Below are 27,143 nucleotides of genomic sequence, written 5' to 3'. Positions count from 1 at the left end.
CTTGGTCTGTCAGGATTTTCCTTGGCAGGCCCAACCGTGAGAAAATATGGACTATCTCTCGGGTTATACACTTAGCGGAGGAGTTTCTCAGTAGTACCTCCTCTGGGTACGGTATTGCATAGTCCATGACCACCAAGATGTATTGGTGCCCTCTGGCAGACTTAACAAGGGGCCCAACAAGGTCCATGGAAATACGGTTAATAGTACCTCTATAATGGATAATGGGGCTAAGGTGCTGTGGAAGTGGGAGACTGGAGCAGTTATTTGACATGTAGGGCAGGATCAGCAGAAATTAATAATCTCTCTGTGACAAACAGACCAGTAGAAACTTTGATGGACCCACTCTTGGTTTTTGTATATGCCTAGATGCCCACCTAAGACATGAGAATGGGCCAGGTCTAGTACCCTACACCTATAGGCTCCCAGTACTTACAGCTGCTCTAATACTTCCCCTCTCAGTTTAGCGACCCGATATACCAAATCCTCATTGACTGTGAAATAAGGAAACCTGGTGTCGCCCCTCAGCTCTGTGGCAACCCCAATAAACAAAGTAACATTGTTCCATGTTCCTTTTAACCTAAGGTTCTTCAATTGAGCAGTCCCAAAATTTCCACCAGAAACCCCCAACTAAGGAATCTCATCCCCACATGTCACCGGCTCGTGCTCATCGCCAGAAAGGGCACACAGGGGAACTCATCTACCTCCGACTGCAATGGGGATTCTTCATGGGTGAAATGGCTCATGTTTGAGTAAGTGGGCAACCCCTGCCTTTCGCCATGAGCGTCCGAGCAAGCTAAAGTCCTGCTTGATTATCACTGGGTGTAGCAATTCTTTAACTAGCTTGTCCTCATGGGACTTAGTGCCACTGTTCATTTTTACAGTAAATCTGGTGATGGGGTAGTCCTTCATAAATACAGCGGACACCCACAAACTTTCCGGGATCAACTTTTGGAGGTGAGGCCTTTACCACAGTCACAACACTCCCCGAGTCCAAGAGTCCAGCCACCAGTAACCCATTTATTGTCATAAGACATGCCTGCAGCAAATCACCAGGCTGATAGTACACACTGCTGGCTGGATAGGCATAATACGAACAGCGCTTCCCTATGCTGCAATCCATCTGTGTGGTAGACATAGGACAATAGACAGCTATGTGCCCATGGCTGTGACAACTCCAACAGATCAAGTGCTTACCAGTGGCCTTTGGAAACCCCTTGGGACTGTGGACTCCCCCCAGTTGTGGCTCTAGTACCCTTCTTTTGAGAGTTCAGCTCCTTCTGGGTACCCCAGTATGGGGATGCAGCACCTCCTGGTTTCCTTAAGGACTTCTTGACCACCTGGTACATTTCCACTTGGCCAACCAGGTCATCCGCATTCCGGAGGTTTCCCTGGGTAACCCAGGTCTGCACCTGCGTGGGTAAATCTGATCATGACAACCCGCTTGACCATCTGAGCTGGAGTGGAGGACTCCAACTGCAACCATTTCTGCAGGGCCGGCTCCAGGTTTTTTAGGGCCCCGGGTGAAAGAGTCTCAGTGGGTCCCCCCATTTAACACATACCACGATTTATGATGCACAGATACAGCAGAGAAATATAGCACAGCCACGTACTGTAGCATATAGCACAGCCCACGTAGTATATAACACAGCCCAAGTAGCATATAGCACAGCCACGTAGCATATAACACAGCCATGTAGCATACTGTATAACACTGCCATGTAGTATTTTGCACAGCCCACGTAGCATATAACACAGCCCACGTAGTATATAGCAGCCAAGTAGTATATAGCACAGCCACGTATTATATAACACAGCCCACATAGCATATAGCACAGCCACGTAGCATATAACACAGCCACATAGTATATAACACAGCCACGTAGTATATTGCACTGCCACGTAGTATATTGCACAGCCCACATAGCATATAACACAGCACACATAGTATATAGCACAGCCATGTAGTATATAGCACAGCCACATAGTATATCGCAAAGCCCACGTAATGTATAACACAGCCCACATAGTACATAGCACAGCCAAGGTAGTATGTAACACAGCCCATGTAGTATACAGCACAGTCCACATAGTATAGCACAGCCCCGTGACGTAGTAAATAACACCACCCTAGTAGTATATAAACACAGCCAGCCATTTAGTATATATTGTTATGTAGCACAAGTCCAAAAGAGTATTGTCTGTCTTGCAAGTTGCAGAGACCATGATCCACCCTGCACTCCCGCCGCCTGTACCTCGTACCTTGTCCTCGGAGTTGGCTGGCTCCCAGCCAGGCTCAGCAGGCTGCATCCCCCCGCCCCCACAATGCGTTGGGACCAAAGACTCACTCACTGCTTCACGCAGCGCCGTCGCCCCGTTGTGGACACAGGGACAGGGTGCACGCACCAACCGTGCACCTGACTGCAGCTGCTCCTCGTCTTCTGCTTGGCCCTGCCACTGGACCTGTCCTGGACGGTGTGGACGTGGAAAGGATGATCAGGATCTTCTCTGAGCTCTCTTGCCTCTTAGCATGACGAGCTCTCACCCGACCGGAAGTGACTGGACTGATGACCGCTGGCCCAGAAGTGACTCTCTTCGTTCCCATGGTGACGGCGGAGGTGAGTATGGCAGCTACGCAGCACCAGCAAAACCCTCAGAGAGCTCTGTGCCCCCTTCTGCCGGGGCGCCGCCGGCCGGGATGATTGATGGATGTTGTTATGATAAGGCAATTCAGTACCACAATGGACATAGAAGCCAGAGCACATGCAGTGACCTGACAATAACCCAAAAAACATAGAACGAGCTCTGAGACGTGGAAACTCTGCTGACCGCAATCCCTAATCCTCTCCAACACACACTAGAGGCAGCCGTGGATTGCGCCTAACGCTCCCTATGCAACTCGGCACAGCCTGAGAAACTAGCTAGCCTGAAGATAGAAAAAAAGCCTACCTTGCCTCAAAGAAATACCCCAAAGGAAAAGGCAGCCCCCACATATAATGACTGTGAGTTAAGATGAAAAGACAAACGTAGAGATGAAATAGATTTAGCAAAGTGAGGCCCGACTTTTTGAACAGAGCGAGGATAGGAAAGGTAACTTTGCGGTCAACACAAAACCCTACAAACAACCACGCAAAGGGGGCAAAAAGACCCTCCGTACCGAACTAACGGCACGGAGGTACACCCTCTGCGTCCCAGAGCTTCCAGCAAGCAAGAAAAAACAAATACACAAGCTGGACAGGAAAAAACAGCAAACAAAATAACAAAAGCGGAACTTAGCTATGCAGAGCAGCAGGCCACAGGAACGATCCAGGAGGAAGCAAGTCCTATACTAGAACATTGACTGGAGGCCAGGATCAAAGCACTAGGTGGAGTTAAATAGAGAAGCACCTAACGACTTCACCACATCACCTGAGGAAGGAAACTCAGAAGCTGCAGTACCACTCTCCTCCACCAACGGAAGCTCACAGACAGAATCAGCCGAAGTACCACTTGTGACCACAGGAGGGAGCTCTGCCACAGAATTCACAACAGTACCCCCCCCTTGAGGAGGGGTCACCGAACCCTCACCAGAGCCCCCAGGACGACCAGGATGAGCCATATGAAAGGCACGAACAAGATCGGGAGCATGGACATCAGAGGCAAAGACCCAGGAATTATCTTCCTGAGCATAACCCTTCCACTTAACCAGATACTGGAGTTTCCGTCTCGAAACACAAGAATCCAAAATCTTCTCCACAATATACTCCAACTCCCCCTCCACCAAACCCGGGGCAGGAGGATCAACAGATGGAACCATAGGTGCCACGTATCTCCGCAACAATGACCTATGGAAAACGTTATGGATGGAAAAAGAATCTGGAAGGGTCAAACGAAAAGACACAGGATTAAGAACCTCAGAAATCCTATACGGACCAATGAAACGAGGCTTAAATTTAGGAGAGGAAACCTTCATAGGAATATGACGAGATGACAACCAAACCAAATCCCCAACACGAAGTCGGGGACCCACACAGCGTCTGCGATTAGCAAAACGTTGAGCCTTCTCCTGGGACAATGTCAAATTGTCCACTACATGAGTCCAGATCTGCTGCAACCTGTCCACCACAGTATCCACACCAGGACAGTCCGAAGACTCAACCTGCCGTGAAGAGAAACGAGGATGGAACCCAGAGTTGCAGAAAAACGGCGAAACCAAGGTAGCTGAGCCAGCCCAATTATTAAGGGCGAACTCAGCCAAAGGCAAAAAGGACACCCAGTCATCCTGATCAGCAGAAACAAAGCATCTCAGATATGTTTCCAAGGTCTGATTGGTTCGTTCGGTCTGGCCATTAGTCTGAGGATGGAAAGCCGAGGAAAAAGACAAGTCAATGCCCATCCTAGCACAAAAGGCTCGCCAAAACCTTGAAACAAACTGGGAACCTCTGTCAGAAACGATATTCTCCGGAATGCCATGTAAACAAACCACATGCTGGAATAACAATGGCACCAAATCAGAGGAGGAAGGTAATTTAGACAAGGGTACCAAATGGACCATCTTAGAGAAGCGATCACAAACCACCCAAATGACTGACATTTTTTGAGAGACGGGAAGATCTGAAATAAAATCCATAGAGATATGTGTCCAAGGCCTCTTCGGGACCGGCAAAGGCAAAAGCAACCCACTGACACGAGAACAGCAGGGCTTAGCCCGAGCACAAATCCCACAGGACTGCACAAAAGAACGTACATCCCGTGACAGAGATGGCCACCAAAAGGATCTAGCCACTAACTCTCTGGTACCAAAGATTCCAGGATGACCAGCCAACACCGAACAATGAACCTCAGAGATAACTCTATTCGTCCACCTATCAGGGACAAACAGTTTCTCCGCTGGGCAACGATCAGGTGTATTAGCCTGAAATTTTTGCAGCACCCGCCGCAAATCAGGGGAGATGGCAGACACAATTACTCCCTCTTTGAGAATACCCGCTGGCTCAGATAAACCCGGAGAGTCGGGCACAAAACTCCTAGACAGGGCATCCGCCTTCACATTTTTAGAGCTAGGAAGGTACGAAACCACAAAGTCGAAACGGGAGAAAAATAGCGACCAGCGAGCCTGTCTAGGATTCAACCATTTGGCAGACTCGAGATAAGTCAAGTTCTTATGATCAGTCAAGACCACCACGCGATGCTTAGCTCCTTCAAGCCAATGACGCCACTCCTCGAATGCCCACTTCATGGCCAGCAACTCTCGATTGCCAACATCATAATTTCGCTCAGCAGGCGAAAACTTCCTGGAAAAGAAGGCGCATGGTTTCATCACCGAGCAATCAGAACTTCTCTGCGACAAAACAGCCCCCGCTCCAATTTCAGAAGCATCAACCTTGACCTGGAACGGAAGCGAAACATCTGGCTGACATAACACAGGGGCAGAAGAAAAACGACGCTTCAACTCTTGAAAAGCTTCCACAGCAGCAGAAGACCAATTGACCACATCAGCACCCTTCTTGGTCAAATCGGTCAATGGTTTAGCAATACTAGAAAAATTGCATATGAAGCGACGATAAAAATTAGCAAAGCCCAGGAACTTTTGCAGACTCTTCAGAGAAGTCGGCTGAGTCCAATCATGGATGGCTTGGACCTTAACAGGATCCATCTCGATAGTAGAAGGGGAAAAAATGAACCTCAAAAATGAAACCTTCTGAACACCAAAGAGACACTTTGACCCCTTCACAAACAAAGAATTAGCACGCAGGACCTGAAACACCATTCTGACCTGCTTCACATGAGACTCCCAATCATCCGAGAAGACCAAAATATCATCCAAGTACACAATCAGGAATTTATCCAGGTACTCTCGGAAGATGTCATGCATAAAGGACTGAAACACTGATGGAGCATTGGCAAGTCCGAATGGCATAACTAGGTATTCAAAATGGCCCTCGGGCGTATTAAATGCAGTTTTCCATTCATCGCCTCGCTTTATACGCACAAGATTATATGCACCACGAAGATCTATCTTGGTGAACCAACTAGCCCCCTTAATCCGAGCAAACAAATCAGATAACAGCGGCAAGGGGTACTGAAATTTGACCGTGATCTTATTTAGAAGGCGGTAATCTATACAAGGTCTCAGCGAACCATCCTTCTTGGCCACAAAAAAGAACCCCGCACCCAATGGCGACGATGACGGGCGAATGTGCCCCTTCTCTAAGGACTCCTTCACGTAACTCCGCATAGCGGCGTGCTCAGGTACAGATAAATTAAACAGTCGCCCTTTTGGAAATTTACTACCAGGAATCAAATCGATAGCACAATCACAATCCCTATGCGGAGGTAGGGCATCGGACTTGGGCTCATCAAATACATCCCGGTAATCAGACAAGAACTCTGGGACCTCAGAATGGGTGGATGATGAAATAGACAGGAATGGAACATCACCATGTACCCCCTGACAACCCCAGCTGGACACAGACATGGATTTCCAATCTAATACTGGATTATGGACCTGTAGCCATGGCAACCCCAACACGACCACATCATGCAGATTATGCAACACCAGAAAGCGAATATCCTCCTGATGTGCAGGAGCCATGAACATGGTCAGCTGGGTCCAATACTGAGGCTTATTCTTGGCCAAAGGCGTAGCATCAATTCCTCTCAGTGGAATAGGACACTGCAAGGGCTCCAAGAAAAACCCACAACGCCTGGCATACTCCAAGTCCATCAAATTCAGGGCAGCGCCTGAATCCACAAATGCCATGACAGAATAGGATGACAAAGAGCAGATCAAAGTAACGGACAAAAGAAATTTTGACTGTACTGTACCAATGGTGGCAGACCTAGCGAACCGCTTAGTGCGCTTAGGACAATCGGAGATAGCATGAGTGGAATCACCACAGTAAAAACATAGCCCATTCCGACGTCTGTGTTCTTGCCGTTCAACTCTGGTCAAAGTCCTATCGCACTGCATAGGCTCAGGTTTATGCTCAGATAATACCGCCAAATGGTGCACAGATTTACGCTCACGCAAGCGTCGACCGATCTGAATGGCCAGAGACATAGACTCATTTAGGCCCGCAGGCATAGGAAATCCCACCATGACATCCTTAAGGGCTTCAGAGAGACCCTTTCTGAAAATAGCTGCGAGCGCACCTTCATTCCATTGAGTGAGCACGGACCACCTTCTAAATTTCTCACAGTAAATCTCAATCTCATCCGGACCCTGACACAGATCCAGCAAATTTTTCTCTGCCTTATCCACCGAATTAGGTTCATCGTACAGCAATCCGAGCGCCAGGAAAAACGCATCAATATTACTTAATGCAGGATCTCCTGGCGCAAGGGAAAATGCCCAGTCTTGAGGGTCGCCGCGCAAAAAAGAAATAATAATTCTCACTTGTTGAACTGGGTCACCAGAGGAGCGAGGTTTCAAGGCCAGAAACAGTTTGCAATTATTTTTGAAATTCACAAACTTAGTTCTATCTCCAAAAAACAAATCAGGAATAGGAATTCTTGGTTCTAACATAGAATTCTGAACCACAAAGTCTTGAATATTTTGTACTCTTGCCGTGAGCTGATCCACACATGAAGACGGACCTTTAATGTCCATCGCTACACCTGTGTCCTGAACCACCCAAATGTCTAGGGGAAAAAAAAAGGCAAAACACAGTGCAGAGAAAAAAAAATGGTCTCAGAACTTCTTTTTTCCCTCTATTGAGAATCATTAGTACTTTGGGCCTCCAGTACTGTTATGATAAGGCAATTCAGTACCACAATGGACATAGAAGCCAGAGCACATGCAGTGACCTGACAATAACCCAAAAACATAGAACGAGCTCTGAGACGTGGAAACTCTGCTGACCGCAATCCCTAATCCTCTCCAACACACACTAGAGGCAGCCGTGGATTGCGCCTAACGCTCCCTATGCAACTCGGCACAGCCTGAGAAACTAGCTAGCCTGAAGATAGAAAAAAAGCCTACCTTGCCTCAAAGAAATACCCCAAATGAAACGGCAGCCGCCACAAATAATGACTGTGAGTTAAGATGAAAAGACAAACGTAGAGATGAAATAGATTTAGCAAAGTGAGGCCCGACTTTCTGAACAGAGCGAGGATAGGAAAGGTAACTTTGCGGTCAACACAAAACCCTACAAACAACCACGCAAAGGGGGCAAAAAGACCCTCCGTACCGAACTAACGGCACGGAGGTACACCCTCTGCGTCCCAGAGCTTCCAGCAAGCAAGAAAAAACAAATACGCAAGCTGGACAGGAAAAAACAGCAAACAAAATAACAAAAGCGGAACTTAGCTATGCAGAGCAGCAGGCCACAGGAACGATCCAGAAGGAAGCAAGTCCTATACTAGAACATTGACTGGAGGCCAGGATCAAAGCACTAGGTGGAGTTAAATAGAGAAGCACCTAACGACTTCACCACATCACCTGAGGAAGGAAACTCAGAAGCCGCAGTACCACTCTCCTCCACCAACGGAAGCTCACAGACAGAATCAGCCGAAGTACCACTTGTGACCACAGGAGGGAGCTCTGCCACAGAATTCACAATGGCTGATAGCTGGCAGAGGGATTTGAATGACTGAGTCACACACAGCCGGGATGTAGTCTGGCTGCGGGGCCCCCAGGTGCGCATGTGTGTGTACAGTACTTGTACCATTACTGGGCCCCCCCGTCTCACCAGGGCTCCGGCACTTGCCCGGGTGCACCGGGTGCTGACGCCGGCCCTGCATTTCTGTACAAGATGCAATAAGTTGAACATTTGGAGCAAGGGGGTTTGCCACCACAATATGACCAGTGGTGGACCCTTTGTGCTCTGACCTACATAGTCACTCCTGAGCATGCCAAAATCTCAGTTTTTAATTTGGCATTCTCCTGTGCGGCCTGTAGTGCCAGGTCATAATAAGACTTTTGGGGCTAACCAGTTAGATAGAAGGCTAGCACCCTTTGCCCAATGCTCTGGTGGCAGCTTCTACCACTCTGCTGTCAATTACAATAAAGTCATAAATGCCTCCACATCATCCCCTAGGATTGTCTTTTGCATGGCTCGTCTAACCGCTTTCTGGATGTATGAGTCATCACCTAGACTAGGGGGAGGGACTGCCGACCTCTCATAAATGGCCTCTGCGAGGAGTTCTACCTGGCACGTAAGCACCTCCTGTTGCTACTGCTTTTGCTAATGCTGTTGAAGCTGCTGTCCCAACAGTTTATTTGTTTCCTGCTGTGCCAGCTGCTGCTACTGTTGCACCTGCTGCTGCTGTCAATGCCACTGCTGTTGAACTTGGACAAAGTGTTTGATCAGCTCCTGCATGCTGTCTGATGTCGCTCCTGGCTTATGACCCTTTCACCCAGGACATGCAGTTTGTCTACAGCCATCTCACTTGCTCCCTGGTGACGTTGACTGCACTTCTAGCACCGACTGTGGTAGATCTGCTCACTCAGCTGCACACAGAGGTACACACATGAATGCTGTCTCTTTAAATTTCTTACTGGTTTATTAAGGAAGCTGCATAAACCAGTGCAGAGTTGGCAATAATAAACACAGCCTTTCTGGCCTATGGAAAAACAAGACATAACTAGTGTTGAGCGATACCTTCCGATATTCAGAAATATCGGTATCAGATAAGATCGGACGATATCCAATAATATCGGATATCGCCGATACCGATACCCGATACCAATGCAAGTCAATGGGACACAAATATCGGAATTAAAATGATCCCTTTCTGTCCTTGTACATCCTGTTCCAGAGGAGGGAAGAGTGTGGGCGGTGCGTGGGCGGAGACTGTGCGTGTCTGTGTGTGCGGGCGGGTCTGTACGGACCTCTCGGGGGTCTGTGTGGCCGGCCGGGGGTCTCTACGGGCCTCTCTGGGGTCTGTGCGGGCCTGCTGGCGGTCTGTACGGGCCTCTCGGGGGTCTGCGGCCTGCCGGGGGTCTCTATGGGCCTCTCTGGGGTCTGTGCGGCCTGCTGGGGGTCTGTGCTGGCCTCTTGGGGGGTCTGTGTGGCCTACCGGGGGTCTGTGCGGCCTGCCAGGGGTCTGTATGGGCCTCTCTGGGATCTGTACGGCCTGCCGGGGGTCTGTACAGGCCTCTCTGGGGTCTGTGCGGCCTGCCGGGGGTCTGTGCGGCCTGCCGGGGGTCTGTACGGGCCTCTCTGGGGTCTGTGCGGCCTGACGGGGGTCTGTGAGGGTGTGCAGGCATCGTCCGATGAGACTACAAGTCCCATCGGGCTATGCCTGCTACAATGGCAGTGATTGACACATTAGCCAATGATGAGACAGTAGTAGTCCCATCATCCGGCTAATGTGTTGAATGTAAAAAAAAAAAACATACATACTACATGCATACTACATACATACTACATACATACATAAGGCATACATAGTACATACATACATACATACAGTGGGGCAAAAAAGTATTTAGTCAGTCAGCAATAGTGCAAGTTTCACCACTTAAAAAGATGAGAGGCGTCTGTAATTTACATCATAGGTAGACCTCAACTATGGGAGACAAACTGAGAAAAAAAAATCCAGAAAATCACATTGTCTGTTTTTTTATCATTTTTTTTGCATATTATGGTGGAAAATAAGTATTTGGTCAGAAACAAAATTTCATCTCAATACTTTGTAATATATCCTTTGTTGGCAATGACAGAGGTCAAACGTTTTCTGTAAGTCTTCACAAGGTTGCCACACACTGTTGTCGGTATGTTGGCCCATTCCTCCATGCAGATCTCCTCTAGACCAGTAATGTTTTTGGCTTTTTGCTTGGCAACACGGACTTTCAACTCCCTCCAAAGGTTTTCTATAGGGTTGAGATCTGGAGACTGGCTAGGCCACTCCAGGACCTTGAAATGCTTCTTACGAAGCCACTCCTTCGTTGCCCTGGCGGTGTGCTTTGGATCATTGTCATGTTGAAAGACCCAGTCACGTTTCATCTTCAATGCCCTTGCTGATGGAAGGAGGTTTGCACTCAAAATCTCACGATACATGGCCCCATTCATTCTTTCATGTACCCGGATCAGTCGTCCTGGCCCCTTTGCAGAGAAACAGCCCCAAAGCATGATGTTTCCACCACCATGCTTTACAGTAGGTATGGTGTTTGATGGATGCAACTCAGTATTCTTTTTCCTCCAAACACGACAAGTTGTGTTTCTACCAAACAGTTCCAGTTTGGTTTCATCAGACCATAGGACATTCTCCCAAAACTCCTCTGGATCATCCAAATGCTCTCTAGCAAACTTCAGATGGGCCCGGACATGTACTGGCTTAAGCAGTGGGACACGTCTGGCACTGCAGGATCTGAGTCCATGGTGGCGTAGTGTGTTACTTATGGTAGGCCTTGTTACATTGGTCCCAGCTCTCTGCAGTTCATTCACTAGGTCCCCCCGCGTGGTTCTGGGATTTTTGCTCACTGCTCTTGTGATCATTCTGACCCCACGGGGTGGGATTTTGCGTGGAGCCCCAGATCGAGGGAGATTATCAGTGGTCTTGTATGTCTTCCATTTTCTAATTATTGCTCCCACTGTTGATTTCTTCACTCCAAGCTGGTTGGCTATTGCAGATTCAGTCTTCCCAGCCTGGTGCAGGGCTACAATTTTGTTTCTGGTGTCCTTTGACAGCTCTTTGGTCTTCACCATAGTGGAGTTTGGAGTCAGACTGTTTGAGGGTGTGCACAGGTGTCTTTTTATACTGATAACAAGTTTAAACAGGTGCCATTACTACAGGTAATGAGTGGAGGAAAGAGGAGACTCTTAAAGAAGAAGTTACAGGTCTGTGAGAGCCAGAAATCTTGATTGTTTGTTTCTGACCAAATACTTATTTTCCACCATAATATGCAAATAAAATGTTAAAAAAACAGACAATGTGATTTTCTGGATTTTTTTTTCTCAGTTTGTCTCCCATAGTTGAGGTCTACCTATGATGTAAATTACAGACGCCTCTCATCTTTTTAAGTGGTGAAACTTGCACTATTGCTGACTGACTAAATACTTTTTTGCCCCACTGTATACAACATGCATACATACATACTACATACAAACTACATACATATTACATTCATACTACATACATACTACATACATACATACAATACATTCATACATTACATACAATACATACATATAGACATACAATACATATAACATAGAGTACATATTCACCATCAGTTGTCACTTTGTTCCCGGAAGCCAGTGTCATCTGTAAAAAAGATTAAAATAACAAATAACCAATATACTCCCTGTCCGCAGAAATCCACGAGTGTCCCACGACGATCTCCCATGGAGAACGGCAGCATCAGCTGATGCGACCGCTCTAAGGGGGGTACAGGAACACAATGACGGGAGGAAGGTATCCTTCCGCATTGTATTCCTCTGCCGCTGTTTACAAAATAGTCCCTAGTCTCACTTTTGGCATTGCTGTGTGAGAATTATTCCCACGCAGCAATTGTCATAAACTGAGACTTTGAACTCTAGTAACCTCTCAGTGATGCACTGCAGGAGCCATTGTCTCCTGTCAGTGTGTCACTGAAGGTCCTATAGAGCAGTAACATCACCCGATGTCACTGTTCTATAGGGGAGATTGTCGTGGGCAACTCGTTATTAATTGGACTACGGTGGACATTTAGTATACAGTTTATCATTTTACGTTTTTTGCAGGCGCTGAAGTATGGTAAGTATGGTTAAGTGAAGAATATGAAAATACTTTTTTCCTAATGTGTGTGTGTTTTATTAACCCTTTACTAGTATTGGATTAATAATGGGTAGGCGTCTTATTGACACCTCTCTGTTATTAACCCGGCTTAATGTCACCTTACAGTAGCAAGGTGACATTAACCCCTTATTACCCCATATCCCACCGCCACACGGGAGTGAGAAGAGAGGGGCTAAGTGCTGGAATTGGCGCATCTTACAGATGTTCCATTTCTGGGGCGGCTGCGGACTGGTATTTGTAGCCGGGGGTGGGCAATATCCATGGCCCTTCTCTAGGCTATAAATATCAGCCCGCAGCTGTCTGCGTAGCCTTTCTGGCTAAAAAATATAGGGGGACCCCACGTCATTTTTTTAGGGGGTCCCCCTATTTTAATAGCCAGTAAAGGCTACGCAAACAGCTGCTGGCTGATATTCATAGCAGGCTACAAATATTGGCCCCCAGATGTCGGCTTTCCCCATCTGGCGCAGAAAGTTGTGCAGGAGCCCACACCGTTTTTTCCTTTTTTTTTCAAATTAAATGTTCATAAAGGCCTCTTTCATTCTTGCGTCGGTACGGGTCCGCCGTTATGCGACGCACGTTGTGAAATTTGTGAACGACGTGGATGCAGTTTTTCAATGCATCCGCTGCCCATTCTGAAGTCTGGGGAGGAGGGGGCGGACTTTCGGCCGTGCATGCGCGGTAGAAAATGGTGGACACGACTGACAAAAAAACATTCACTTGAATGTTTTTTCGTGCTGATGGTCCGCCAAAACATGATGGATCCGTTGCACGATAGACGCGACGTGTGGCCATCAATCACCATCCGTCGCTAATACAAGTCTATGGGTAAGAAACGTACCCTGCGAGCACATTTGCAGGATCTGTTTTTTTCCACCAAATCCGTTTTTTCTCATAGAGTTGTATTAGCGCCAGATTGCGCCTGATGGCCACACGTTTCATCCGTTTTTTTGACAGATGCGGCAAAAAACGGATGAAACGTGGGGTCATCAGGTGCAATTCGGCGCCAATATAACTCTATGAGAAAAAAACAGATCCGGCGGAAAAAACGGATCCTGCAAATGTGCTTGCAGGATGCGTTTTTTTCCGCCGGATCTGTTTTTTTCTCAGAGTTGTATTAGTGCTGGATTGCGCCTGATGGCCACACGTTTCATCCGTTTTTTGCCGGGTCCGTCGCTGTGCGATTTTTCACCAGACAGAAAAACCGTTCCTCTATGTGTTTGCCATCCGGTGGAAACAGCTTTTTTGATGGATCCGGCAAAAAACAGATGAAACGTGTGGCCATCAGGCGCAATCCGACGCTAATACAAATCTATGAGAAAAAAACGGATCCAACAGAAAAAAACAGATCGTTTTTTTTTTCAAATCTTTTGAAAAAAGCGATCCATATTTTTTCTGCTGGATCCGTTTTTTCTCATAGAGTTGTATTAGCGCCAGATTGTGCCTGACGTCCACACGTTTCATCCGTTTTTTGCCGGATCCGTCAAAAAAGCTTTTTCCGCTATATGGAAAACACATACAGATGAACGGTTTTTCTGTCCGGCAAAATAATGCACAGCGACGGATCCGGGAAAAAACGGATGAAACGTGTGGCCATCAGGCACAATCCGGCGCTAATACTTATCTATGAGAAAATAACGGATCCGGCGGAAAAAACAGATCCCGCAAATGTGCTCGCAGGATGCGTTTTTTACCCATAGACTTGAATTAGCGACGGATCGCGACAGATGGTCACACGTCGCGTCCATCGTGCAACGGATCCGTTGTGTTTTGGCAGACCATCGGCATGAAAAAACATTCAAGTGAACGTTTTTTGTCAGTCGCGTCCACCATTTTCTACCATGCATGCGCGGCCAAAACTCCGTCCCCTGCTCCCCGGACTTCAGGATGCGCAGCGGATGCATTGAAAAACTGCATCCACTGCTCACGTCGTGCACAAATTTCACAATGTGCGTCGGTACGTCGGCACGACGCATAGCGACGGACTGGTACCGATGCAAGTATGAAAGAGGCCTTAATGAGCGTTTAATAAAAAAAAACGGAAAAAAACGGCATGGGCTCCTGCGCAATTTTCTGCGCCAGAGGGGGAAAGCCGACAGCCGGGGGCCAATATTTGCAGCCTGCTATGAATATCAGCCCACAGCTGTCTGCGTAGCCTTTACTGGCTATTAAACTAGGGGGACTCCAAAAAAATGACGTGGGGTCCCCGTATATTTTATAGCCAGAAAGGCTACGCAGACAGCTGCGGGCTGATATTCATAGCCTAGAGAGGGGCCATGGATATTGGGTCCCCCCGGCTACAAGTATCAGTCCGCAGCCGCCCAAGAAATGGTGCATCAGTAAGATGCGCCAATTCCGGCACTTAGCCCCTCTCTTCCCACTCCCATGTAGCGGTGGGATATGGGTTAATAAGGGGTTAATGTCACCCTGCTATTGTAAGGTAAAATTAAGCTGGGTTAATAACGGAGAGGCGTCAATAAGACGTCTAATTATTATCAATCCAATACTAGTAAAGGGTTAATAAAACACACACACACATTAGGAAAAAAGTATTTTCATATTTTTCATTTAACCATACTTACCATACTTCAGCGCCTGCAAAAAAGTAAAATAATAAACCGTATACTACCTGTCCGCCGTAGTCCAATTAATAACGAGCATCCCACAACAATCTCCCCTATAGAACAGTGACATCGGGTGATGTCACTGCTCTATAGGACCTTCAGAGACACACTGACAGGAGACAATGGCTCCTGCAGTGCATCACTGATAGGTTACTAGAGTTCAAAGTCTTTTTTTATGGCAATTGCTGCATGGGAAAATTTCTCACACAGCACTGCCAAAAGTGAGTTTAGGGACTATTCTTTTACAGCGGTGGAGGAATACAATGCGGAAGGATACCTTCCTCCCGTCATTGTGTTCCTGGGGCCCCTAGATAGCGGTCACATCAGCTGATGCTGCTGTTCTCCACTGGTGATCGCCGTGGGACACTCGACGATTTCTGCGGATCAGGGAGTATATTGGTTGTTTGTTATTTTAATATTTTTTTTACAGATGACACTGGCTTCGGGGATCAAAATGACAAGTAATGGTGAGTATGTACTCTATGTTTTATGTACTGTATGTCTGTATGTATGTATTGTATGTAATGTATGAATGTATTGTATGTAGTATGTATGTATGTAGTATGTATGTATGTAGTATGCATGTATGTAGCATGTATGTAGTATGTATGTATGTAGTTTGTATGTATGTAGTATGTTGTATGTATGTATGTATGTATGTTGTATGTATGTAGTATATTGTATGTATGTATATTGTATGTATGTATGTAGTATGTTGTATGTATGCAGTATGTAGTGTTTTTTTTTACATTCAACACATTATCCGGATGATGGGACTACTATTGTCCCATCATTGGCTAATGTGTCAATCACTGTCATTGTAGTAGGCATAGACCGATGGGTCTTGTAGTCCCATCGGACGATGCCTGCACACCCACACAGACCCCCAGCAGGCCGCACAGACCCCCCCAAGAGGCCCATGCAGACCCTCGTCAGGCTGCACAGACCCCCGGCAGGCCACACAGACCCCCGAGAGGCCCGTACAGACCCCCCGGCAGGCCGCACAGACCCCCGGCAGGCCACACAGACCCCCGAGAGGCCCGTACAGACCCCCTGCCAGGCCACAGAGACCCCCAGCAGGCCGCACAGACCCCAGAGAGGCCCGCACAGACTCCTGGCAGGCTGCACAGACCCTTGGTAGGCCGCACAGACCCCCGAGAGGTCCATACAGACCCCCGGGAGGCCGCACAGACCCCCCGGCAGGCTCACACAGACCCCCCTACGGTCACGCACAGACCCCGCCCGCACACACAGATGCAGTCTCCGCCCACACACCACCCACACTCCATTATAGTGCATCATTGCACTATAGGAACTTCCGATTCCGGTATCCGATATCTTAAAAATATCGGAACTCAGTATCGGAAATCCGATACAGCGAACATCGGCCGATACCCGATATTTACAGTATCGGAATGCTCAACACTAGACATAACATGCAGCACAGTCCATTTTGCTGTGGGGATCCGTCCGCTCAGGAAGAAAACATATAACGGTTACAAATTTCCTGAGGAGGATACACAGCTTTGGAGTTTGAATTTCCAGGTATACCTATCACTGAATGAGTCTGAGGGCTGTGTAATTATCCTCTAGACCTCAACCTGGGGTATAGATATGGTGGATAGCCTCCCACCCACTTTTCAGCTGTCCTAAAAAACCCAGTCCTTAACATGGCCGATTAAACCCTCTCAGCACATAACATGTTGGAGCTAATTTCTGCAAGGGCAGAGGATAACGTGAGTGATGAGGTGAGTATTATTATTTTTCTTAAATCATCTGGCTGGCCCTCTATGATTCAGCATAACGCTGGCTGCCATTTTGCTGAATTCAGGCAAAGCAAACTGCAAAAAAATAGATCTGTGTTCGGGAGAATATGTATTTTTTGTAAAATTGTAGAATTCATTTCTACTCATAAATTTGCTCATCTCCAGTGTGTGTATGTATCATAAAAAGTTGTCTTACCAGCAAGATTGTAGCATCATATTTTTTTTAGCCATTAAAAGGTCTAATTTCTGAAACACTATAAGCTCTCTAAAGCTATGTGCACACATTGTGGATTTAGATGCATTTCCACGGCGTTTTTGGTCGCATGGATTCATAACAAATCCATAGTGTAGGGCAGAGCCAATGTTAGTCTATGTGTAATTGACATTTGTTGTGCACATGCTGCGGGAAAAAACGTGCAGAATCACATGTCAATTTTTTTGGCGGATCTGCAGCATTTTTGCACCCATTGACTTCCATTGTGTGAGGCACATTCACAGCAAACCCACAGATGTCAAAAAGATGTGCGGTTTAGCTGCAGATGAAACGCTGCAGATCGGAAGTAGGGAAGTGTGTGGGCAAAGCTGTGTGTGCATGTGTGTGTGCTGGTGTCTCCATGAATCTGTGCCTGTGTGCGGGTGTGTGTGTCCCTGTGTGTGCGTGTCAGTGTAGGCTGATGGGATTACTGCTCCCTTCCAGCAACGAATGCTCACAGTGACAGCATTGCCGATGATGGGAAAGTAGTCCCATCAGACAATGACTGTGTTCGGTAGTAAAAAAAAAAACATACAGATCATACAAAACAAAAAATACAGTACATACACATAACATACAACACATAACATAGAGTACATACTTACCAATCATCTAGTCCCTGAAGCCTTCAATTCTCTTGTAATAAAAATAACATAGTAAACCAACCTATACTTACCTTTCCATCATAGTTCAGTTAATAACGAGTGTCCCATGATGATCTCCAGTGTAGAACAGTGACATCGGGTGATGTCAGCGCGCTACAGGGGCCCCGCGATGAACTGACAGCGGGGGTAATCCTCCACGATTTACATCCCTCCACCTCTGCTGGGAGAGAGGTCACTTAAGTTAATTTTCCCATCAGCAATGCTGTGTGAGAAAATTCCCACACAGCAGTGCCATAAAGCGAGAGAATGAACTCAGGTAACTTCTTCAGCTATACACTTTTGGAGCCATTATCTCCTGTCAGTGCATCGTGGGAGGCCTATAGAGATGTGACATCTCCGGATGTCACTGTTCTATAAGGGAGATCGTCATGGGACACTCATTATTAATTGGACTACGCTAGACAGGGAGTATATGGCTGGTTTATTTTTTATTTTTTGCAGGTGATCGATGGCTTTGTGGAATTAGGCATGGTTGTAAGTATGGTAAAATTAAGAATATTAAAATACTTTTTTCTGGCTCTTTTTTAACTCTTTCACTAATATAGGATTAGTAATAGATATGTGTCTTATTGATACCTCTCCATTACTAACCAGGCTTGATGTCATCTTACAATACAAAGGTGAGATTAACCCCTTATTATCCCATATGTCACCGCTACAGGGCAGTGAGAAGAGAAAGACTAAGTGCCGGAATTGGCACATCTTACAGACGTGCCATTTCTGGGGCGGCTGGGAGCTGGTAATTGTAGTCGGGGGGGCCAATATCCATGGCCCCTCTCTAGGCTATGAATATCAGCCCGCAGCTGTCTGCATAGCCTTTCTGGCAATAAATTATAGGGGGACCCCACGTCATTTTTTTGGGGGGGTCCCCGTATTTTAATAGCCAGTAAAGGCTAAATATACAGTTTATCGCAAGTGTGACCCTGGCCAACCCAGATTGTGTGTTTGTGTCTTTATTTAACTCTTTAACTACCATTTTGTTATGTTTATTACTAAACATCGGGCTTGGTATTATCTATTTAGCTATTGATATATCTATCTATCTACAGTATAGATATACAGTATCTATCCATAGATAGATATATCAATTGATAGATGCATAGATATATCTATAGATAGAAAGATGCATAGCTATATCTATAGATAGATAGATATATGGATATATCTATAGATAGATAGATGGATATATCTATAGATTGATATATCTATAGATAGATAGATAGATCTATCTCGAGATCGTTCTATCTATCGATCTATCTATAGATATATCTATTAGGCTAGCTGTCTATCTATCGTTCTTTGTGTGTAAACATTATTCTTCAATGGAGTATTTAAATGAAGAGGTTGGACAAGAAATGACATTACAATTCTTTTTTTTTTGTTCAATTACACTGGTCTACAAAAAAAATACAATTTCTGGCATGGACTTTAAGAACAGTTTTAGACTAATTTGAGGGTGCTGAATTCAAATCTGATCTTATAATTTCTCTATCACATCACGTTTTTGCGCTACAGGTATATAGCCCATTTTCATGAATTCCATGAAAAATATAAGTAGTGTATGAAAAGTGCCGGTTTATACGGTTCACTAAGGTATATTTAGTTTTCATTTAGTCTCCCAATAAATGTGAGAATGTTTGTTTTCTTTGAACATGCATAATTCCCATTTCTTATGATAAGAAAGCAAATAAACAGTTTTCAACATACCCAACAGTCGTGAGCAGGTTATGTTTATCTATTGAAATTTTCAATGAATTTTGATATTTATTTTTTTTATCCTGCTGTTTTTCTGTTTTTTGTTTGTGAATCAATACCTAAGGTGTGTGTGTGTGTGTGGGGTGTACACAAATTCATTGAACAACTCAGGTAGCTAACAACTTTTATCTTGTATTTCTCTGCAGGATATGTTGCTGATCTAACAATGGCCTCTACATCTCGCAGAAGACAGTGCTCAAATGATCTAAATATTTTTTGTTACATCTGTGGAAACTTTACTGTGAAGACTCAGAGGCGCAACATTACTGACTTTGTTAAGAGGGTGTATTTTGCGTACTTCAAAGTAAAACTTGGAGACCAAGACAAGCATTGGGCTCCTCACAAAGTGTGCAAAACCTGTATTGAGAGCTTGAGATCATGTTCTCAAGGAAAGAATGCTAAACTTCAGTTTGGAGTTCCTATGGTTTGGAGAGAACCAAGCAATCATTTAGAAGACTGCTATTTCTGCCTTGTCGATGTAAAAGGTTTCAATAAGAAAAACAAGCAATATTTGCAATACTCGAGTATCCCTTCAGCTATTCGACCAGTTGCCCATAGTGAAGACATACCTGTTCCAAAATTTACTGCGCTTACTGATGAAGAAGACATGTGACGGGCCATGTGATGAAGATTGTGACAAACCAATTCTGTTTATTCAGTCTGCTTTGAATGATCTGGTTAGAGATCTTTATCTACCAAAAGAGTCTGCTGAACTATTGGCTTCAAGACTACAAGAGAATCGAATGTTGAAACCCGATACAAATGTCTCATTTTATCGTAACAGGGAAGTAGAACTGCGTAAGTACTTCCATTCAGATGGCCAGCTTGTCTATTGTACTGATGTTGAAGGGCTACTTCTCTTTATGGGACTTCCAGCATATGATTCAAGGGATTGGAGGCTTTTTATTGATCGTATCAAAAGAAGTTTAAAATGTGTTCTGTTACACAATGGAAATAAGTATGGCTCTGTACCAATAGGTCATTCTGTAAAACTTAAGGAAGAATATAAAAACATCAAGATTGTTCTAGAGAGGTTAAAATATAATGTTCATGGGTGGTTAATTTGTGTTGATTTGAAAATGGTTAACTTTTTTGGGGGTCTGCAAGGAGGGTACACAAACACCCATGTTTTCTGTGCTACTGGACAGTAGAGCTACAGCAGAGCATTGGGTGAAAACTGAATGACCTCAGCGACAGAGTTTGGCATCTGGCGATAAGAATATCATCCATGATCCTCTAGTGGATAGGAAGAACATTGTCTTTCCTCCCTTACACATAAAACTTGGATTGATGAAGCAGTTCATCAAACCTCTCAATCACAGTGGAGAATGCTTTAACTATATATGTTCAACTTTTCCTGGTCTTAGTGAAGAGAAGAAAAAGGCTGGAATATTTGATGGACCTCAAATAAGAACACTTATGAGAGACCCAAATTTTATGACGCCAATGAAAGAATGAAAGAAGAAAGAGCTTGGAATGCATTTTGTAATGTGGTGCAGAATTTTCTAGGGAATAAGAAAGCAGACAACTATGAAGAGATTGTGGAAGAGCTACTAATGGGTCCGCGAAATCTTGAATGTAGAATGAGTATCAAGATTCAATATTTACACAGCCATTTAGACTTTTTTCCAGAGAACCATTGGGGATGTGAGCGAGGAACAAGGGGAGCGTTTTCATCAGGACATTAAAACCATGGAAGAATGATATCAAGGCTGGTGGGACTCGCATATGATGGCTGACTATTGCTAGAGCTTGATGAGAGACAACCCAGAAGCTGTACATCACAGATCAGCCAAGAAAAGAAAGTTCAAATAACTGCCATTTGCCATTCATCTGTGTGCCATATATACCGTATATACTTGAGTATAAGCCGACCCGAGTATAAGCCGACCCCCCTAATTTTGCCACAAAAAACTGGAAAAACTTATTGACTCGAGTATAAGCCTAGGGCGGAAAATGCAGCAGCTACTGGTGAATTTCAAAAATAAAAATGGATGCTCCATACTGTTCATTATTGCCCCATAGATGCTCCATATAATGCTGTGCCATATATAATGCTCCATACCGTTCATTATTGCCCCATAAGATGCTCCATATAAAGCTGTGCCACATATAATGCTCCATACTGTTCATTATTGCCCCATAGATGCTCCATATAAAGCTGTGCCACATATAATGCTCCATACTGTTCATTATTGCCCCATAGATGCTCCATATAAAGCTATGCCACATATAATGCTCTGCATCATTCATTATGGCCCCATAGATGCTCCATAGAAAGCTGTGCCATATATAATGCTCTGCACCGTTCATTATGGCCCCATAGATGCTCCATATAAAGCTGTGCTATATAGAATGCTCTGCACCATTGATTGACCCATTAATGATCCATAGAAACCTGTGCTGTATAGAATGCTCTGCACCATTGATTATTGCCCCATTAATGATCCATAGAAAGCTGTGCTATATAGAATGCTCTGCACCGTTGATTATTGCCCCATTAATGATCCATAGAAAGCTGTGCTATATAGAATGCTCTGCACCGTTGATTATTGCCCCATTAATGATCCATAGAAAGCTGTGCTATATAGAATGCTCTGCACCGTTGACTATTGCCCCATTAATGATCCATAGAAAGCTGTGCTATATAGAATGCTCTGAACCGATGATTATTGCCCCAGTAATGATCCATAGAAAGCTGTGCTATATAGAATGCTCTGCACCGTTCATTATGGCCCCATAGATGCTCCATATAAAGCTGTGCCATATAGAAGCTCTGCACCGTTGATTATTGCCCCATTAATGATACATAGAAAGCTGTGCTATATAGAATGCTCTGCACCGTTGATTATTGCCCCAGTAATGATCCATAGAAAGCTGTGCTATATAGAATGCTCTGCACCATTGATTATTGCCCCATGAATGATCCATAGAAAGCTGTGCTATATAGAATGATCTGCACCGTTCATTATGGCCCCATAGATGCTCCATATAAAGCTGTGCCATATAGAAGCTCTGCACCGTTGATTATTGCCCCATTAATGATCCATAGAAAGCTGTGCTATATAGAATGCTCTGCACCATTGATTATTGCCCCATAGATGCTCCACATAAAGCTGTGCCATGTAGAATGCTGCTGCAATAAAAAAAAGACATACTCACCTCTCTTGCTTGCAACTCCTCAGCGTCCCGTCTCGGCGTCTCTCCGCACTGACTGTTCAGGCAGAGGGTGGCGCGCACACTAGTACGTCATCGCGCCCTCTGACCTGAACAGTCAGAGCGGCGCCCCGGCGGGTGGAACGTGGACAGGTAAATATGTAATACTCACCTGCTCCCGGCGTCCCTGGCAGCTTCTCCATCTCCCGGACAGATGGTCTCCGGGCACTGCAGCCTCTTCCTCTGTCAGCGGTCACGTGGGACCGCTCATTACAGAAATGAATATGCGGCTCCACCCCTATGGGAGTGGAGTCCATATTCATTACTTTAATGAGCGGTCCCACATGACCGCTGAACAGGGGAAGAGCTGCGGCACCGAAGACCGTGAGACAGGCAGGGGGAGCGCCAGGAGTGCCGGGACTAGGTGAGTATATGACAGTCCTCTCTCCCCCTCACCCGCCGACCCCACCGCCGATCATGACTCGAGTATAAGCCGAGAGGGGCACTTTCAGCCTAAAAATTTGGGCTGAAAATCTCGGCTTATACTCGAGTATATACGGTATGTGTTTTTATATTTTGTAGTTTAATTCTGTAAGTATATTTGATTTGCTGTACATAGACTTTGTAATCTTTGTTATTTCTTGATTAAAAATATACAAAATCTGCTACTGAAAATCGTGTTTTTATCATAAATCATTAGATAGGAGTAATTTTCATCAAAAATTGAAAATACCTCGAAATCCTGATGTGATAGCCAAAAACGGAGTTCATATCAGCAGCAAAAATTGACTTAAAATATGTCTTAAAACCTTTTGCCAGAAAAATTGCGTTGACCAGTATAATAGATCTTTATTTAGCTTTCAAAAATGCATACAAATCTGCATCGGAAAAAAACGGATCAAAAACGCATCAAATGCGCGCCTGCGTTTTCTGGCAAGAGAGGAAGAATCTGCACAGAAAATTCCACAGGCAAATCTGCAACAGTATCATGTGATCATCCGATGATTAGAAGGTAATAGGAGTGCCAAGGTCATTATTTTACAATTAAAATGTTAATAAGTATTAAAAATGTTTCCTTGCTCTCTACTCTGTAAGCACTTAAATTTTGTTGGGTTACATTTTATGAAAAATATGACACAATTCTCCTCTTGAAGTTTAATATAATAATTAAGGTATATGTGACTCATTATCACAGTAACTATAATTTATTCCATGGAACCCAGAAACAAAATAGTTTATTCAGCTACAAGGTATTCCACTTACAGTAATAAATCTCTTTTAGACATCTGCTCTATACATATGCATGTAACAGTATTTAGAGCTATTAGCCATTTTTTGACCATAATAATATTATTAATAATCCATGGGCAGCATGTATCATGCACTGGCTGTATGATCTCCGTCAGGTGTGTTTGACTCTGAAACGCTTCATACTGTATAAGCCAGGAGACTAGTTGGACAGGTGGTCCCTGACAGGTTCACAATTCACGTGTATATTATTTTTCTGTATGTAGACTTAACAGTCGTTCCTTTTAGAATTCATTCTACATGCTCTGCAGAAACTTTGTAATTATCTTCCCAGAGCATGTACTCTTACAATTTTCCATATTCAATACAAGTCAATTGAATACAATAATTAATCAAATGTCAGATAAATTTCAATAACGAAAGAACAAAGTAAAACTCTATTTGAAATATTAAGAAATTATGAAATAAATAGTTTGAGCAAATATCCGTCATGAACAAAAATTATTTCATTATTTTTAACTTAAAATGGATGTGAACTTTAAAGACTGCAGTTTTTTCTATGACATGGATAATGGGTAACATGAATACAAGTGACTTGCTGCAGTTTGGAACTCATAAAAGAGTGTGTAAATATAAAAAGTGCATAAAAATGCCATACAAATTTCCATCGTAAAAGGATTTTTTATGTGCAATTTAATATAGCTTAAACGCATTATTTACAACTAGAACACACTAGAACTGAAAATATTTTTCTCTTTTTTTTTTACTTACGTTCAGTGGGCATAATGATGACTGTTTCAGTAATGGCATGATAATCGTCATCTTCTCGTGAGCCATCGCTGCCAGAATCTCTTTGAACATCATACTGGTCTATTATATCTTGTACAGGTGGGGCTTTTGGCAAACTGTGTTTCACATTCTTGCTGATGTTAGGTGCCTGCTCAAGTCGAAGTTTACTAAGTATCTGAAGTTTTATAGCTTCTAATCTTGACAATTTGGCGCTTTCCCTCCAGGTACATGCAGTGCATTGAGTGTCCTTATCATCTGCTTCGTTGCACTTGCTGAAATCCACGAAGGGACATACTACCAGAACACACATGTAAATATAGACAAATACCTGTGTCATCTTCTCATTTAGTCAAAGAGAAATATTTTATCTTTTTGTCTTAAGTAATAACTGAAATATCTAATAACTAAACTATTCTGTCAAGACTATTTGAAGAAGCTGTCATACTAATACAACTTGTTAAGACAACCTGTACTTTTATACTGCAACTTAAGTTTCACTTGCATCATCACAACCAATGATTGCTTGCCACATAAACAATTAATTCAGCTGGCAGAGACATTAAGCTGGATTAGTATGATGCCAGCTTTTTGAAAGCCACAAATTATTTTTTTCCATTGACACAGATTTTGACACCTGAATATAATAGTCATATGGAAGCTTTCATGCTTCAAATGAACCAAATAGTTGGAAGCTGTTTATTATTGTGAGTTAGCAAATATTCCTGGCTGCAGTAGGTACTATAAATCAATAACTTTTCTGGTGTCTCTCATCTTCCTCTTGACAATACCTCATAGATTCTCTATGGTGTTAAGGTCAGATGAGTTTGCTGACCAATCAAGCACAGTGATACTGTTATTTTTAAAAAGGGTATTGGTACTTTTGGCAGTGTGGACAGGTGCCAAGTCCACCTAGAGAATAAAATTTTCATCTCCAAAAAGCTTGTCGGCAGAGGGAATCATGAATTGCTCTAAAATGTCCTGGTAGACGGCCGCGCTGACTTTGGTCTTGATAAAACACAGTGGACCTACAGCAGCAGATGACATGGCTTTCAAAATCATCATTGATTGTGGAAACTTCAAACTAGACCTTGGAAATTGAGGTCTCAGAGTCTGGGGGAAGAGTGGAGGGACAGACCATTCAAGCTGTTGAGGTCTAGTGTGAAGTTTCCACAATCAGTAATGGTTTGGGGAGCCATATCATCTGCTGTTATATGTACACTGTGTTTTATCAAGACCAAAGTCAGCGCAGCCATCTACCAGAAAATTTTAGAGCACTTCATGCTTCCCTCTGCTGAAAAAGCTTTATGGAGGTGCAAATTTAATTCTCCAGCAGGACTTGGCACCTGTTCACACTGCCAAAAGTACCAATACATGGTTAAAAACAACAGTATCACTGTGGCTGATGGGTCAGCAAACTCGCCTGACTTTAGCCCCATAGAGAATCTATGGGGTATTGTCTAGAGAAAGATGAGAGACACCAGATCCAACAATGCAGATGAGCTGAAGGCTGCTATCAAAGCAACCTGGGCTTCCATAGCACCTCAGCAGTGCCACAGGCTGATTGCCTCCATGCCACGCCGCACTGATGCAGTAATTGATGCAAAAGGAGCCCCGACCAAGTATTGAGTGCATTTACTGAACATACATTTCAGTGGGCCAACATTTCGGTGTTAAAATCATTTTTAAGCTGATGTTATAAAGTATTCTAATTTACTGAGATAATGACTTTTGGGTTTTCATTGGCTGTAAGCCATAATCATCAACATTAACAAAAATAAACAGTTGAAATAGATTACTCTAATTGTAATGACTCTATATATGAGTTTCACTTTTTGTATTGAAGAACTGAAATAAATTAACTTTTTGATGATATTTTAATTTTGTGAGAACCACCTGTAGAGTCCCAATAGTGTAATCATATATAGACCCCCCCATAGTATAATCACAAATATAGGCCCTCCCCTGTAGTGTAATCACATATAGAGCCTCCCTCTCCTGTAGTTTAAGTATATATAGAGTGACAAAAGTATAATCACATATATAGGGCCTCCACCTGTAGTATAATCACATATCGAGCCCCTTACTGTCGTATAGTCACATATGGAAACCCTTCCTTCTGTGCACATATGTGCTGTGTATGGAGCATTAAACTCACTTAATATTAATTAATTAGCAATTAATATTCTTT

At 44.2% G+C, this 27,143-nt stretch overlaps 1 protein-coding gene across 1 annotated transcript in view; it reads right to left on the bottom strand.

The window, feature by feature from the left end:
• Nucleotides 1-25,404, bottom strand: part of LOC138644929 (growth/differentiation factor 8-like) — a 243,580-nt gene extending 218,176 nt beyond the window's left edge. Inside the window, exon 1 of the mRNA XM_069733855.1 lies at nucleotides 24,938-25,404. Coding sequence (XP_069589956.1) covers nucleotides 24,938-25,292 — 355 coding nt within the window. The 5' untranslated portion in view covers nucleotides 25,293-25,404. The remainder of the gene's footprint in view (nucleotides 1-24,937) is intronic.
• Nucleotides 25,405-27,143: the final 1,739 nt, after the last annotated feature.

This window comes from Ranitomeya imitator, chromosome 7 (assembly GCF_032444005.1).
Source record: "Ranitomeya imitator isolate aRanImi1 chromosome 7, aRanImi1.pri, whole genome shotgun sequence".
NCBI lineage: Eukaryota > Metazoa > Chordata > Amphibia > Anura > Dendrobatidae > Ranitomeya > Ranitomeya imitator.
Note: the sequence above shows the minus strand (reverse complement) of the source record. Positions and strands in the feature narration are given on the sequence as shown.